The following is a 17448-nucleotide window of genomic DNA, read 5'->3' on the forward strand; positions in this document are numbered from 1 at the left end:
AGCGCTTACCCAGTGCCCGTCATTCAGCATTTATTACACACTTTTGAACCTGGCAGCATTTTTGCCAAATTGGACATGTCTCAAGCGTATCAACAGTTCCCTGTTGACAGCCAAACAAGCGGAACTCCAGACCATTGTCACCCACAGGGGTGCTTTCCGGTGCAAGCGTCTCCAATTTGGCGTAAGTGTTGCCCCAGGCATTTTCAATCCCTCATGGAGCCGGATTTTGCAGGGCCTCCCTGGTGTAGTACCCTACTTCAACGACATCTTAGTCTCGGCCAGGGACAGACCCCAACTCTTCCAGAGAGTTCGAGCAGTGTTAGAGAGGTTCAGACAGCATGGCCTCAAATTAAAAAAAGAAAAATGTGCCATTGCCACTAGACAGGTGGACTTTCTGGGTTATAAAATTGACGCCTCAGGCATTCACCCCCTGGAGTCCAAGGTTAAGGCAATTCACGAGGCACCCACTCCAACCTCCAAAACTGAACTGCAGGCCTTCTTGGGGCTATTGAACTTTTACTGCGTCCTTCCTGCCCCATAAAGCATCAGTGGCAGAACCCCTGCACAGACTGTTGGATAAAAATCGCCTTGGCACTGGGGTCACAAGGAAGACTCCGCTTTTCGTGCCGTCAAATCACTACTCACGTCAGAGGCGGTCCTTATTCAGTTCGACCCCAACCTTCCATTAGTGCTAGCAGCAGACGCATCCCCTTTTGGAATTGGGGCAGTATTAAGCCACAGGCTCCCCAATGGCTCCGAGGCTCCCATCGCTTTTTCTCCAGGACGCTCTCTGCAACAGAGCGCAATTATAGCCAGATCGATAAGGAAGCTCTAGCAGCTGTTGCAGCAATGAAGAAATTTCACGAATTTCTCTTTGGCCACTTTTCGAGCTGGTCACGGATCATAAGCCTCTCCTGGGTCTACTAGCTGGGGACAAACAGACCCCTCAAGTCCTCTCTCCTAGAATGACGAGATGGACCCTTTTCCTAGCAGCATACTCGTATAGACTCATACACCGCCCAGGTAAAACATTGTCCCACGCAGACGCTCTCAGCCGCTGCCCCTACGGCTCCAGCTGAAGACCCTGCTCCGGTCCACGCTATCTTTGAGGTCACCCAATTGGACCTCCCCATCACTGCCCTTGACATTGCGGCCAAATCCAAGACTGACACAACGATCGCCCAGGTACTGGACTGGGTGAGGAGGGGGTGGCCGGGCGGTGATGTTGAAAACAAATTTACACCTTTCAAGACCCGCCTGCAGGAATTATCCAGTTTGCAGGGCTGTCTGCTGTGGGGCACTCGAGTGGTCATCCCAACCTCACTGCGTACCCGAGTTCTGGAGGCGTTGCACGAGGGGCACCCTGGCATCGTCAGAATGAAGGCATTAGCACGCAGCTACGTATGGTGGCCGGGCCTCGACGAGGACATCATCAGATGGGTAAGCTCCTGCAATCCCTGCCAGGAATCCCGTCCAGCTCCTCCTATTGCCACCCCTACTAAGTGGGAAAGCGCCAGCGCTCCGTGGTCCAGAATTCACATCGACCTAGCCGGCCCATTGCACGGGAAAATGTTCCTAGTGGTCGTGGACTCCTACTCTAAATGGATTGACGTGGCACAACTATCCACGACTACCACACTAGCGATTACCAAGGTATTAACTCGCCTGTTTGTAACACACGGGCTGCCTGACTCCATTGTTTCCGACAATGGCCCACAGTTCGCATCAGCCGAGTTCAGCCGTTTCGCTGCCAACCTGGGCATCCGCCACATCTTCACGGCCCCATTTCATCCTGCCAGTAATGGATTGGCTGAAAGAGCCGTTAGGACCACTAAAGAAGCCCTAGCTAGGTTCAGCAAGGATGACTGGCACCACAAACTCTCGCGTTTCCTGATGAGCCAGCACTCAACTCCGTGCTCAGTCACTAACAAGTCCCCAGCTGAGCTCCTAATGGGCAGACGCCTGAGGACTGTATTGGACAGACTTCACCCACATTACTGCCCTGACTCTCCCCTCGCTTCCACATCGGGGGTTAGGCATTTTATCTTACAGGAACCCGTATTCGCGAGGAACTTCGCTGGAGACCCTCTGTGGATCCCGGGCGAGATCGTGGCCATCACCGGACCCAGGTCATATCGGGTCAGACTGGAGGACGGCCGAGTATGGAGAAGGCACCTGGACCAGCTGCGAAGGCGTCACAGCACCCTCGTCAGCAGTGACTCTGAAGTACAAACCGGGGCGAGGCCACAGCATCAACCCCACATCAGCACCAGTTCCGGTGACCTGCTTACACCAGTGGCCGATCCAGGGAATCCGAACACGGACAGCGACGTCCAGATGGCTGACCAGTCCGAACCAGTCAACGGGAGCACGTCCCCAGTGACCAGCCCTACGAGTCCCGAGCCAACCCGAACCGAGGGGCGCATTAGTGACTCCCTACTGATCCTGCCTTCCCCTACAGACTCTGAACTGACAGACAACCCACCAGAGCTGCGCCGTTCTGGGCGCCAGCATAAACCTCCTGCCTACCTCAAAGACTATGCGTGTTCGCATCTGGGGGGAAGGGGTGTTATGTCCTTGGAACTCTAGGAGTTCCCACTCAGGTCCGTTCATGTTGCGGGCGGTTTTCCCCCTCGCTCATTGGTTAGTTCTCCCCAGCAGCCAGCTATAAAAGCAGGCTGCGGGGTCCAACCAGTTGCTGCTCGCTGCGAGCCAGTTCCAGGCTTGGCAAGCACGGTCAGTCCTTTATTGTTATAATAAAGTATTTGTTGCACTCATGCTCTGGTTCAGCCTCTCATTACCCAAACTTAACAATCTTGTTTGGCATTCTTCCAACAGACTGTCCCTGGTTATCTTCCTGAAGTTGGCAATTATCTATCCTGGTCTGTCGGGGAACTTTATTCAGTGCGGTTTGATTTTAGTTTTTGCTTCGTTATTGGCTCTTTGAATTTGAACTGTGTTTCTTTCCTTTGAAATGTTATTTTGAAAATAGTTTACTCCTCCACTGTGAATAATTAAACAGTGAAGCCAAGTTGAAGGCATTAAAGGACTTTTAGTTACGTTTTGAGTTTTGTTATACTTCTGATATACTCTGGGTCATCACAGAAGACAGCAAAATCCTGCCAGGTTAAAAACAAATACATCCGGGAATATAATACTCTGCTAGAGGTAAATGTTTCTCTTGTAGTAACAATAGTCTTGTGTTGATGTCAATAACTCTTCAGCCAGCCAAATATGAGAAAATCAGATGGAAGAGAAATACATTTGGAGATCAGTGGAATGAGAGTTCCACACTCAGAAGGCTGGTTCTGATTCCCATTATGTCCATGACATTCTGACGTGGCATCTGTGCAGGCCCCAAATTTTTAATTTTTAACTTTAATAAGATTGCTGAAACTGTACAAACGTTCAGCATCTGAGAGATTTTTCAGGATAATAATGCTAAAATGCTCATGAACTGGTGAGATCTGGAACAATTGAAAAGGGGAGGAATGCTTGCACCATTGCACAATGACTACATTATCATTGTCCCCAACTTTCCACATCCACAATGAAAGAAAGGAATCTAGGACAGTAATGTTATGAAAGTATATAGTAGTCCTTGACTTACAACAGTTTGCATAGTGACTGTTCGATGTTACAACAGCACTGAAAAAAGTGTCTTATGATCATTTTTCACATTTATGATTGTTGCAGCATTTCCATGGTCATAAGATTACTTTCTGCAACCTTCTGACAAGCAAAGCCAATGGGGAACCAGTTTCAGTTAACAACCATGTCACTAACTTAATAACTGCAATGATTCACTTAACAACTACGGCAAGAAAAGTGTTAAAATGGAACAAAATTCACTTAACAAATATCTCACTTAGCAATAGAAATTTTTGGGCTCAGTTATGGTCGTAAGTAAGAGGACTACCTATATTATAACAAGAAAGCAATACCACTTTCACAATTCCTGCCTTGGAAACAGGCTGGTTATTATAACAAGAAAGGATGTCAGACTATTTAGGCCTTTAATCTGGACCAGGATTTGTGGTTTTTAAGGCCTTATAGGCTCTCTGAATGCCTTCTAAAGTGGTCACCAAATTGTAGTTATTAGATTGCCAATTATTTCCCAATTACCAATGTATAATTGGTGACAGAAGGGAAAAATTAAATACATGGGGGCACAATTATATTAACACTATAATTCATTTGATTTTTAATTACATTTTAATGAAATTAAATCAAATTTTCTTTTTGTCCTACTCTCATGATTATGAGATTGCACAGTTCTCCCGGGTGACCATTAGCCCAAAACAATGTGTACACCCTTAATTTAAAGTATGCGTTCTGTTACTGAAGTAGACCCAAACACTAGCCAAGAGAAATATTAGGGATGAAAATAAAATATATTTTAGGTATTATATTCTAGTTTTTCATGCTTATGCAAAGCTGACATCTAAACATCCATCCACGGTTGTTTAGAAACCAATAATAATCAACAACCCTCTTAGGAAGGAGCCAATTACATAGTGGTATGCTGCAACTGGTTTAATAACTGGTTCGGTGAGTGTGTGCTTTGTCCCCATGCGCAACATTCAAAAACCACCCATTTTAAGCTTAAAAACTTATGTTCTATGTCAGCAGTGGTGCCGTGCGAATCAGCTGAGCTAAAAAACAAGGAAATACAGGACAAGAAAGGGCAGGGGCGGGGGCGGGGCAACTGCTCACCGGAACTACCAGTTTGCTAGAACAGGTCCGAACTGGTATCAGCCCACCACTGCAATTAAAGCGTGAGGTAGAAACTAATTCTACAAATAGTTTATATTAACAAGCGTAGGTTGTGGCAACTGGAAAACCCACAGATTAATTTTGACAAGGATGCACAAACTGTTCCTTTGATCCTATTATTCTAATTTAAAGCATGAAAATAGTTGCCCAGTTGTCTAGTTTTATTGGGGTTTATTATCTGTTAGGTGCAAGCAAATAATGATGAAAAGATCACCAACTAGTCCCCTGATCTTTGAATGTCCAGTATAATTATGAGGATTTAGGTGTAAATTTTATGCAAGAGCTTATTTTTGCAGTCATACAACCCAGAAAGTCTTTCCTTGTTTTTCTCTATGATCCTTAACAGTTGAGCTATTATTTTGTGTGAGCAGCACAGGAAATGAATCTGTCATTACTACTATTATAAGCTGTCTTAATCACATTTTTATGGATAATATAATCCAGTAATCGTGTTACACTGGCCTTTGTTTCATACTGATGGATTGCTAACTGTTTGCCTTTGAAGTCGCTAATTATAATCTATAAAAGCCAGTTGAATTCAATACAACACTTCCACTGTGAAATCATTATTATACTTTGTATATAAAGAGCATCTGTTGATAAACAATTAACTAGGGCCTAACAGAAAGGAAGCAATTCTTTGCCCCATTTTAAATCATCACTTAGCTAATGCCTCCCAACAGAAAATAGAGAAAGATTCAATCAACTCTAGTTCATTTTAACCCAGAGATTACCACAATTAGACAATCTATTATTTTCTGTGTTTATTCCTTTTGAAACAATACTATTACCAGCTTGCTTTTGGATGTACTTCAAGGGTTGTCTTCTTTAAAGTCTTTCAGGGATTGGAATATGAGTGGCTTCAAAATCATCTATTCCCAGGGGCACTCTGCCAATCTATTACATTCGGGAAGAAGGCACTCTTTCTGGATACTGATCCCAAGGAAGTGCCCTCTGCAGGAACCAGACAGTAGGGCCTTTTCAGTCATTGCCCCATTTTCTTGAATAGCATTCTTCTGGAGATCAGATCAACTCCCAATCTTGAAAATTTTCAAAGAATAACCGAGACCTGTTTTTTCCAGCATGGCTTTTGTGGTCTGAGACATTCCTTTAAGTTATTTTGGTGCTCTAAAATATCAGGTAACTATAGCTAAGGATCATGCCATTAAGGGACTTTATTTTCTGTAACTTGTGTATGTGGTATAGAATTGTTTCTATAGGCTTTTTCACTGGAATAGAGTGGTAGAATGGTTCACCTAATTTCCTTGGCTTTGGCAACCACCAATTTTGCCCCCACCAATTACTACTGTTAACAATAACAACAACAACAAAACCCATGAGAGCTGATATAATTGACATAATTGAACTCCTGAAATTCAAGACAGAATCAAACTGAGCACGTGCCATACCCAAACCACCACAAATTATAAATTGGGTATATATGGATGTCTTCAGGTCAATCTTGATTTCTGGTGACTGCATGGCAATTCCTTTCAGTTTTCTTGGTAAGATTTCAGAAGTGTTTTGCCATTGCCTACTTCCCAGGGCTGAAAGAGAGTGACTGGCCCAAGGTCACCTTGCTGGACTAAGGTCGGACGAGAACTCACAGTCTCTTGGTTTCAAGGCCTATTGCCTTCATCTCTACATCAAACTGATTCTCGTACCTGAGTCATGCACTTGCCTTTTTAATAAAAAACAGTAAACATCACACTGTAATGCAAAGCACATAATAGACTTTCCTGTTGAACAACATGAAACACCATCTGTAAACTCTATGTTAGAAACTGAGAAAACTACTAACAAAGTTCAATCCAAAAGAATCTACAGTTTTTTTAAAAAAAGGTCTAACCCTAACACAAAGATGCAAACTTAAGGGAGACATTGATCAAAATCTAAACTGCTCATGGTGTCATCCTTTCTGTGTTAAAGTTGGCACAGCTCATTCTCAAGTGCCTGTAGTGCACTCTCAATTTTGAGTTAATCTGCTCAACTGTTTTAAGTATGCACCAAAAAAGATACTGCTCCTTTCCAATTCCCATTCATACTATGGCTACATGAAAAGAAAGCAACTTTGAATTGAAGACAATCCTTTACCCCAAAAGGAAGAACAGAATTACCTCATTGCTAGCAAATGTAAGACGGGAACATGGGACCTCTTGCATTCCAATTTTAAAGATAAATTTTCAGGGGAAACATAGTTTTTCTTTTGGTAAATATAGCAATTATTTGTTTCTTGTGTCCTGAACACAGAACTAGAATCATGATCCTGTAGTCATATCCTGTAGACTTTATTAGTTTTATGTAGAAAAGGATTATGCTTCCCCATCAGAAGCTATTGAGAACCCAACCCTGATCTTTTTACCTGTAGTCTCCAAATGATGATTTGAAATATAGCTTGAAACATCTTTCTGGTATTAAAAAATATCCAGCTGCTCTCAGAGCATTGTCAGACTCTGATGTGAATCCCACATATTCAGGGTCACATTTGGACTACTTTGAAGAGTTATCATTGGGCCAAGATTTTATCTGAACTAAACAATCTGCCTATTTCTGATATGTGAGTCCCAAGGCAGATTTCCTAACACACTGCTTCTTCCTGGTTCACTACTGATATCTGCCTGAAATTCAGTATTGAAGTGTTACCCACATTTCAACAACGCCTCCCCCTGAGGCACTATTTGCATGATGAATGTACTATATGACCCAGGTTGTCCTCAGATTAAGTATTCAGAAACAATTCTTACAATTATGAAAATTAAGGTGTGCTGACACAGATCTCTGAAACCACTGATTTCTATGGAAGGCCTTGTAGCATGCAAAGTTCCTGGTGTTGGGGACAAGTATCTGAACAGACATGGCAGAGTTACACAATACCGATCCTAGTTTTTTTCCTATTAACTCAACATGTGTGTAGATGATGACAGGATACAAGGGACCAGATTAAAATTATATGCTCAGCCACATTCAAACTATGCTAAACTTATAGTAAGAAAAGGACAGGGAGCTGATACATAGTTTTTAAAAAAAGATATAATAATATTACAGGGATAGGTTGATTGATTATAATGCAGCCATAACTCTGAAATATGTTTTTGTACCCAAGAGCTAATGGCTAATTTACAAATTACTGCAAGGACAACAAAGAACAAATCAGGATGGTTAACTCTATCCCAATTGTGGAAGAACTGAGATGACTCTCTTGGCAGGTGTAATTGACAATTATTGTGATGCATTTTAAATAAAAGATCATAATAACTGCTTGACTGGGGAAAAGGTGCCTTTTTATGAGACTCCACAACAGGATTCATCCACAGGAAACTCTCAGGCAAGAAATATTAGAATAGCAAGGCTATCATTCAATGATATGACCATTTACCTTGGAGTAACTGACAATGAACATAATAAGTAAGAACTGCATATTGTAATTATTATTTATTTTGCTGTGTTATTTGGTCAACTTCCTTGGCAAAAAATATATATCCATTTTTACCAGTAGTAGTTTTTACCAGGTTTGCTACTCACAAGGCCATTGTAGTAGTTAAGCCTAGAGAATACTAACATGTTTAATAATTTTGATATTCAAAATTCTGTGATACCCCAGCAAGGTATGTTACAAAATGGTCAAATCTATTCAAATAAATTATCATTATTATTGTGTTCTACATAATCACAATTCTACTGCTTTTTCTAAAATAGGAAAATGTTTAAAAAAGAATACTGAAGGCTGCTTCTTATCTTGAAATGCATTACTATCTTGACTAATCCCCTGCTTTGGTTTTTCTTCTCTTCCTTTAACACATATATTTCTGCCATGTAGCTGTTATTCAATATTTGACTGGATTTGTTTTACTTCCGAGCACACATTAAACACTTGGGTTAACAGAAAAAATTAGGCTTCATCCCTAGTAGGGTAGAGTTTGGAAATAAATGTTTGGACATTGGCAATGTAAACACATGTAAATAAGAAATATAACAAAGCAACGTCATTATTTTTTAACATGTCAACTATTTCCAACCCGTCCATTCACAGGAGTATCTTTATAAAGAGGTTTCCAAGACTATTCATATCTTCCCCATGAGGTTATTTCTCCCCCTTTCCCTACCCCAAGTGGTTTAAATTGTTTTACAATTGCAATTGGACTACCTCTTTTTGCAATCCTGCCCTTGTAAAACTCTGCAGGCATCTTATTCTAACCTGACCATCCAGCTGCTCTACCATGTCATGGTGGCTCTAGATTTCCGTTCTCCTTCTAAAGAGTTCTGTTGAAAGTTGGGCCAACAGATGCCATATGAGGGTCAAACAACAGGATGTTGTAAATGTCCAACTGCTGCGGGCTTTTCAAATGTATATGCTAATAGGTATGCTATCAGCACAGAGCTATAAATGCAAATAACAAGTCTGAAGCAGGGTATTTTTATTGCTGTTTAACCACCTTCTGTATTGCAACTGGGCAACTCCTCACTGGTTCCAACATGAAAAGCAAATTGCTTACTTCATCTTGAGGCTGTGTAAACCAATCAGAGCAATAATGGCACAGAACAGAGGAGATGCTGTGGCTGATTAAATTGAGGCTTTCAACTCAAGAGTCTTGCTAGGATTCTTGTGACTGTCACCCTAAAATGTCCATACAATTAACTGCTAGTAAGAGCAAAGGAGACAGAGTGTGGCCACACTTCATAACAAATTATTGAAAGCTAACACAATCATTATATGCTCCAAAGAAAAAAATAAAGATGTCCTGTAGCAGCTTAGATACTGAAATTTATTTTTTATATTACCTACTTTGGAAGGTATGAAAATAATGAGGGAAACTCTGTTAGTATCAAGCAAAAAGAAAGCTCTTTTAATTTAAACAGGACTTTCCCTCAAATAAATCAATATATGTTTGCCACAAAGTATTACATTCTCGACAATTAAGCTGAAGATCAGCTGCTTTAAAAAAATAACTAGTTTATCTTTGTAAACTATCCATAATCAAACTTACTATTAAAAATTCAGCAACTGACTCTGATTATTCTCACAACTACATGCATTCTATTAGGATTTAAATCATGAAAAATAAGTGCATATTAAAAAGATTATTTCTCTTATGATCAATTATAAAGAGAAAAGCCTTATAACAACTTCCACTCTGATTTCTCTTTTCAGCACAAATCACTACATTTTTGCAGTTGCTTAAAAGTCTACTTCAATCCGATTTTAAAGCCCACTGTAACTACATAGCCAAAAAGGCATTAAGAGTTGTTAATCTAATCCTACGTAGCTTCTTCTCTGGTAATATCACACTACTAACTAGAGCATACAAAACATTTGCTAGACCTATACTTGAATACAGCTCATCAGTCTGGAACCCATATCATGTATCTGATATTAACACAACTGAAAAAGTCCAGAAATATTTCACAAGAAGAGTTCTCCGCTCCTCTATTCATTGCAGAATACCTTATGCCACCAGACTTGAAACTCTAGACCTAGAAAACCTAGAACTACGCCGCCTCTGGTCCCATCTAAATATAGTATATAAAATCATACATTGCAATGTCCTACCTGCAAATGAATACTTCAGCTTTAATCATAACAATACAAGAGCACACAATAGATACAAACTCAAGGTTAACCACACCAAACTTGACTGCAGAAAATACAACTTCAGCAACAGAGTGGTCAATGTTTGGAATACTCTACCTGACTCTGTAGTTTCTTCCCCAAACCCCAAAAACTTTAACCTTAGATTGTCTACTATTGACCTCACCCCCTTCCTAAGAGGCCTGTAGGGGATGTACATAAGCGCACCAATCGTGCTTACCATCCCTGTCCTATTGCTTCTTTTTATTTTTCTTATAAGTATCTATCTCATGTATTCAAAACTATATTTATTCTTATACCTGTATCTTGTAAGTGATTGACAAATCAAATACATACTAAATACTTTCTTATCCATGTCCCAAGAGGTTTAGTGAAGATTACTTTCATGGAAGCTTAAAGTGGATCCTGCCATAGTGCAGGAATGATGCTAGGAAGAAGGAGAAGATTTCCATGGAAGCTTATTTGAACACAAAGCAAGCAGAAAAAGTAAGAAAGGAATTATTTTAGTCATAGGGTTTTTTTCCTAATTTTTTAAAAATATGTTTTATACAATGGGCTTTAAGTAGATGAATAAGCTACTACTGAATAATATGCCAATTATACATTTTAATTTACAATACACTTATTGAAAGATTTTTCTTTTATATAGCTCTTTTCATAAAAATAGCTTTTTATGAGGCAGAGGGGGAAAATTACATGTGGATTCATGTAACCATAAATTATACAGTATTTTCCCCTCAATGTTAAGAAAAAAAGTTAAGATAAATGACTTCCACTAACATAAAGTATAGTTATAGTATATATGGCTTACATATCTCAACACACACTTTTTGATACAAAGTTATTAACAGTGATGCTTTCAGTGGAAAGACAATAAAATGCAGGCATTTTTAACAAAATTAGCCAGACATACAGTACATTCAAGAGAACAAAACTTCCCAAAGCTTGTTTTGATTGTTCTGGCTGAACAAATTCCATTAGCAATTCTGATATTCATGTTTTCTTATTTAAACTATTAGCATCTCCCAGATAATTGGCATATTGGAAAAATATTGAGAAGGCTTTAAGTAGATGTCAGCTCCAATTCTACCAATGCAGATTTAACCCATAAGATTTTTACTGTTTCCTGATTTAACTTCCAGGGACTAGGAAGTTAATTATTAGTTAGCATGTCAAAGCAGATTCTAAAGAAGCAATAACATGTATTCTTCTTTTCTTCTCTGGGGTCAAATAAGTGTATAATCCAAATTGTTTAATAAATATTAATCCAAAATAAAGAATTCAGATTAGCTAATTTTCAGAATTTCAACATCTTGCATTTCACTTAAAGACTCTAACCTAGTAACATTTGAATCAACATAACTTACACTACTTTTGTTTTTAAATTTATCTGTAAAGTATGACTTTATTTTAATATCTGTACTATAAAATGTAGTACATACAGCACAAACAATAAGCAATATCTTGTTTTCAAAATATTGAGGGGAAAAATTAAAGAACTATGTGAACAAAAAGACTTCTAAAAAGGTACAATGCTAGAACAGTCAATTTGGTTTGGATAACTTGTAACATTTAGATAACTTGTAACATTTGTCTAGTATTTGCAGATTATACCCCATTACACCCAATAAACAAATAATAAAAAGGGACAAACATAATTGTTCTTGATATATTTCATGAGTATTCGACAGTCTTTTTATTTTAGTGATAAAACAGGAATATATTGTTCTTCCCTGTTTAAAAAAAAAGTCAGTAGTCCATTCCTAGATAACAATATGAACAGGAGGGAGGTATGGGGAGACAATATATTGTTATGTGGATTCCAGCATGGTTTCTGTAACTATTAGGTAGCATTCTTTTAGCCAATGTGTCCAGAGGGCATCAACTTAATTAAATAAAAGCAGCTACTGTACAAGAAAGCAAAAGAAAAACTACAATATTTATAAGTATACTTATACCTATTATCTTGTAAGCGATTGACAAATCAAAATAAATAAAATAAATAAATAAAGTATAAGCGTTACTCTTTCCAACCCATCAGATGTTGGAAAAGAAATGTGTAAAGGGGTCAGGACTCAATTTATCTGTTAGTATAATCACTCTTTGCATTTAATCAGGGCAGGATCCAAAGAATCTGGCTAGAAATTTCCCAAATTCTGTTAAGGCCTCACTAAAGGCCTGGTGGGGAGGAGGGCGGGAGGAGGAGCCAATACAGAGTTGATTCAAAATACTGCTGAGTCCTCCATTCTATGCCTCTCCATCATACATACAGAGCGAAGAAGAAATATCCATCTTTCCTTTCCTCCTGAACATGTATGCGCACACACAAACAAAATTAATAGGGGAAAAATACAGGTATTTCCAATGTTCAGTGTTTAATAAAATAATTGAGAAGAACTGGATAAAAACAACTCTATCTTGTTATTTACTCAAAACCAAGTCCCGTTGTGTAAATGGGCAAACATTGCCCATCAGAAGATCCTGCAGTATCCACATGGAATCCCAAGGGTGCTTTTTCAAGAGGCAACTGAACTTTTTATTTATTTATTTGAAGACGTTTTGCTTCTCATCCAAGAAGTTTCTTTAGCTCTGACAGATAGTGGGGAATGGAAAGACTGGTTGGTTCAACTCCTGTCAGAGCTGAAGAAACTTCTTGGGTGAGAAGCAAAACGTCTTCAAAGAAAAAACAGTCTCCTAAAAAAGCCTCCTAAAAAGCATCTTTGGGACAACCATAACCTGGATGACTGAGAATCTCTATAGACTTTTATCTATATGGAGGGCAGCAATAATACCACCTTAAACTCATTAATCTTGTAGGTGTTGCAACTTCGATGGTGTATGCTTTGACGTATAGCAAAAAATAATTTATTTTTTAAAAAAGTCAGGGAGAGACGCACACACAGAACTTTCCTTTCCTTATAGTCATTATCTAAAAGAATATTACTATTTTAATACAAGTAGTTCTCTAATTACAATTGTTCATTTAGTGACTGTTACAAAGTTACAATGGCACTGAAAAAAGTATGACAATTTTTCGCAGTTATCACATTTGTAGCATCCCTCTGATCATGTGATCAAAATTCAGATGCTTGGCAACTGATTCATACTTATGACCATTGCTGTGTCCCAGGGTCACATTAACCCCTTAAACCTCCTGACAAGCAAAGTCAATGGGGAAGCCCAATTCACTTAACAACCGATTATTAACTTATCAACTGCAGTGATTCACTTAACAACTGTGGCAAGAAAGATCATAAAATGGGACACTTAACTTTTGTGCTCAATTGTGGTCATAAGTCAAGGGCTACATGTAACTGCATTATCTTCTTTGCCATGTAGCACAAAAATATATATTATTTGATCAGAGCAAAATAGGTTCCCAGTGAAAGGAACTAGAGGTATCTCCAAATCAACATGTGCAGGATTCCAGACTAATATTTTTAATGTAATTATCATTTGCTAGGGAGAGAGGGGTATTTACCATGTTTTGTTACAGTGAGCCACTAAGGGGTCTGTTTTGCCTGTACCAGGATATAAATCAGATTAATAAAAGCACTCCATAGAATCATAGTTCACTGTCACTCTGTCACATCAAAGTACCAACACCACAAGGAAGGCTTAATTGCAGGGGATAAAAAAAACCTGTATTCCCACAGCATAGTATGGAATAGACTGGATTTAAATGCTATGTAAACTATCCTGTGTCCCAAAAGAGCATTTTTTTTCCAAGAGGCAACTGGCTTTCCTGGTTTTGCTTTGAAGACGTTTTGCTTCTCATCCAAGAAGCTTCTTCAGCTCTGACAAGATCCCCACTATCTCCCTACTATCCTGTCAGACCTGAAGCAGCTTCTTGGATGAGAAGCAAAACGTCTTCAAAGCAAAACCAGAAAGTTCAGTTGCCTCTTGTGGAAAAAAAAGCACCTTTGAGTCTGAGATAACCATGATCTGGATAATTGAGAGTCTCCACAGACATCCTCCCGTGTGGTTTGGAGTCCACGGTGTGCAGCTTGGTGCTAACAGTTGGCTGAACCCCAACCACCCCTGGTTTACTGAATTATAGTTAACAGATCGGCATCTGCAACTGGTTGTATGGGTTTGTGCGGAAACCACGCACACACGCCGTTTCTGAAAGAGCGGACTTCTCCCAAGAAGTCCACCCAAGCCGGTACCACCAGCAGGACCCGCTAGGTCGATAGCGGGAAAGAGTTGGTTTTTCTTGCACCACAAAAAGCCTCGCAGCCAGTGGCTTGCAGGCCTCCCACTTACTTTCTTACAGCTTCTCTAGATCCAGGAATGGGGACTCCGCCTCCGTCGCCTCCGCTGTCGTAAAGCACCCCACTAATATCTAATAGAACTCCCTCTGCGCCCGCTAAGACTGCATCAGCCATACCGGACAAGCCCCGCCCCCAGCTCGGCTAGAGCCTTGCTTACAGACACACACCTGCCCCGCCCCCAGAGGCCCCGCCCGTTCTTCCTGACTGTGAAGGCTCCTGGGAAATGTAGTTATCGCTCAAGCCGGGCGGGCCCTCAGGTTGCAATGCCTGCGGCACTTACTTGTACTGTGGTTATAATGGTTGGCTTCTCGGTAGTCTTACGATGGGCGAAGTGAAATGAGGGGCCGCTCGGTCGATTGGCAACCCGGGTTCTGTGGAGGAGAGTCGGCAATGCGCCTTTTGGGGGAGATATCCATCTTCTTCGCTTCTCCGGACAGCTCAGATCTTCTTTTCAGAGCCCCGGAGATGCTCCTCTCCCGCTCTTGGGCATCGCTGCAAAGGAGAGGGCGGGGGATCTGTCCCAGATGCGGGGTTTCTTCCCTCAAAAACTGCAACGGCCTCATCCCGTCGGGCGTTCACCTTTGGGCGGTCGATCGCAAGCGAGCCGAAGCCCTCCGACTTCCTTGGCCGGCAAGGCTGCCTTCTTTGTGCTCCTCCGGCGCCCCTTCGGCCGAAGAGAAGCAGAGACCAACCAGGGAATGGGACTGTCCCACAGGTGCTTTTTCAGGAGGCAACTGGACTTTGTTGTTTTTTCTTTTGAAGACGTTTCGCTTCTCATTCAAGAAGCTTCTTCAGCTCTGACAGGACAGTGGAGGAATGGAAGGATTTATACTCCTTGCAGACAGCTGGTCATTTGAATCCATTTTGAGGATAGTGTGGGAATAGGAATGGATTTCCAGAGGAATTGCAGACTACAGGAACCAGGAGCACTATTTGGGTGACCCTGAGCACACAAATAAGCCTTCAAGTTTTTCAACGTCTCTTCAAAAGGATGCAAATGACCAGCTGTCTGCAAGGAATATAAATCCTTCCATTCCCCACTGTCCTGTTAGAACTGAAGAAGCTTCTTGGATGAGAAGCAAAACGTCTTCAAAAGAAAAAACAAGAAAGTTCAGTTGCCTCCTGAAAAAGCACCTTTGGGACAATCATGACTTGGATGACTGAGAATCTCTACAGACTTTCAGCAAATGGACTGGAAGTGAAGCCGAGGTACTACTCCTTACTAATCATGATGGCCAGGACATGGTACTGTTGGGACCACAAAGAAGGAAACTCACTCCAAGTCAACCAATAGAAAATAATAGCTTTAGGCTCAAACAGTGTGCTAAACCACAGTTTGTCATAATCATGGTTTGTTAAGTAAGCCACGATGACTGGACTCAAATATGTTTAAGCTGAAACCACTTTTTATATAATGCCCCAACTTGCTTTTTCATAAGGCAACCAGGCTTTTTTTTTTTTTTTTTTTTGCTTGCTAGAAGATGTTTTTCTTCTCATCCAAGAAGCTTCAGAACTGAAGAAGCTTCTTGGATAAGAAGCAAAATATCTTTAAGGGGAAAAAAAATTCGGTTACCTTTTTAAAAAGCATCTTTGTGACAACTATGACCTGGATGATTGAGAATCTCCATAGACATGCTTTACAGTGACAGTATGGCTTGTGTAATGTGAAAACTTATTTTTTGCCTAACGTAACACTGATCCATAGCTGGTCCAACTAACTGTTCTGTCTTACCTGCTGGGCTAACGAAGGTGAGAAATAACACTTTCTCAACCTGTCCAGCCTTAAGTGTCAGTAACTCTATCAGTTTCATACATCTGCAATAAAACCCAAATCACGTATGGGCAATGACATCATGACACAATTGTCACTCTTAGATGGGTGACATTTGGGCAGTTTTGTATGGTCTTTGATTTTGCAATATTGCAAACCCACACAGGTACAAGTACCATGCAGATTAGGTTATGTATCATGCTAAGTAATCATTAACAATGATTTATTGAATCATAAAAATCTTGAGCCATTAATCAGTTTAAAAAGCTACATTGGCTAAGACTCTAAGTCAAAACATAATGTTTGCAGTATCCTAAACTTTGGCTAGGTTCATATGTCATGTCACTTAATCAAACTTAAGTAAAAGAAGGAATACAGGCAAAATGAATCAAACTCATGTGTAACCCTTGAGGTAAGCTCTGCCATAAGTATGCAAAGCATGGTGGTTTTAATTAGGCTACAGGTGGATTTTCTCATTTAATACAGGCCTCCATTTATACAAATAACAATACCTAATTAGTTTGTCACTGAAAGAACAAAGTAGACTGAGCCATATCTTGAACAGCTACAACAGAGATTTAATCATGTATGTTCAAACTTAAATGATAATGGGGATTTTTTTCACTGTTGGTAAAGTACAGGGGTTTGTTTATTACTACTGCAATCTCTGTCCTGCTGCAATTTGAAAATATGTAAGAGGCAGTGTTGGAATTAATAGCCTGCTTTAAGAAAAGCCAAAGAGTCTTTGAATCATTGATTTGTTCAGTGCTCCAAGTCACTTCTTCTTAAAGATAGTATCTAAATGGTAAAATTCATTATATAGACTGTGAAATGGATCAGGTTATTTAAAACAACACCACTAATGGTACAATATCTCAGCTGTCCACACTGATATGGGATATTGTCTTGGATAGTGTTATCAGTTCAGGACACCCGCTATGAATATTGATCCAGAGCTTGTAAGAGCCATCACTTGCCGGCGGGACAGGTCAGGGTTGACACCTACCTAGCTTCAAAGCAATTTAAAGACTACTTCAACA

At 40.2% G+C, this 17448-nt stretch overlaps 1 protein-coding gene across 4 annotated transcripts in view; it reads right to left on the reverse strand.

The window, feature by feature from the left end:
* Positions 1 to 14802, reverse strand: part of LHPP (phospholysine phosphohistidine inorganic pyrophosphate phosphatase) — a 124926-nt gene extending 110124 nt beyond the window's left edge. For 3 of the 4 annotated variants that reach the window (XM_087932561.1, XM_087932562.1, XM_087932563.1), the window contains exon 1: positions 14630 to 14779. In XM_087932561.1, coding sequence (XP_087788687.1) covers positions 14630 to 14751 — 122 coding nt within the window. In that variant the 5' untranslated portion in view covers positions 14752 to 14779. Of the gene's footprint in view, positions 1 to 14629 lie in introns of all 4 variants that reach the window. The other variant, XM_026704933.2, reaches the window with a different exon arrangement.
* Between the last annotated feature and the right edge of the window lie 2646 nt (positions 14803 to 17448).

The sequence above is a fragment of the Pseudonaja textilis genome, chromosome 4 (genome assembly GCF_049901715.1).
Source record: "Pseudonaja textilis isolate UNSWEBS1 chromosome 4, rPseTex1.2, whole genome shotgun sequence".
Classification (NCBI taxonomy): domain Eukaryota; kingdom Metazoa; phylum Chordata; class Lepidosauria; order Squamata; family Elapidae; genus Pseudonaja; species Pseudonaja textilis.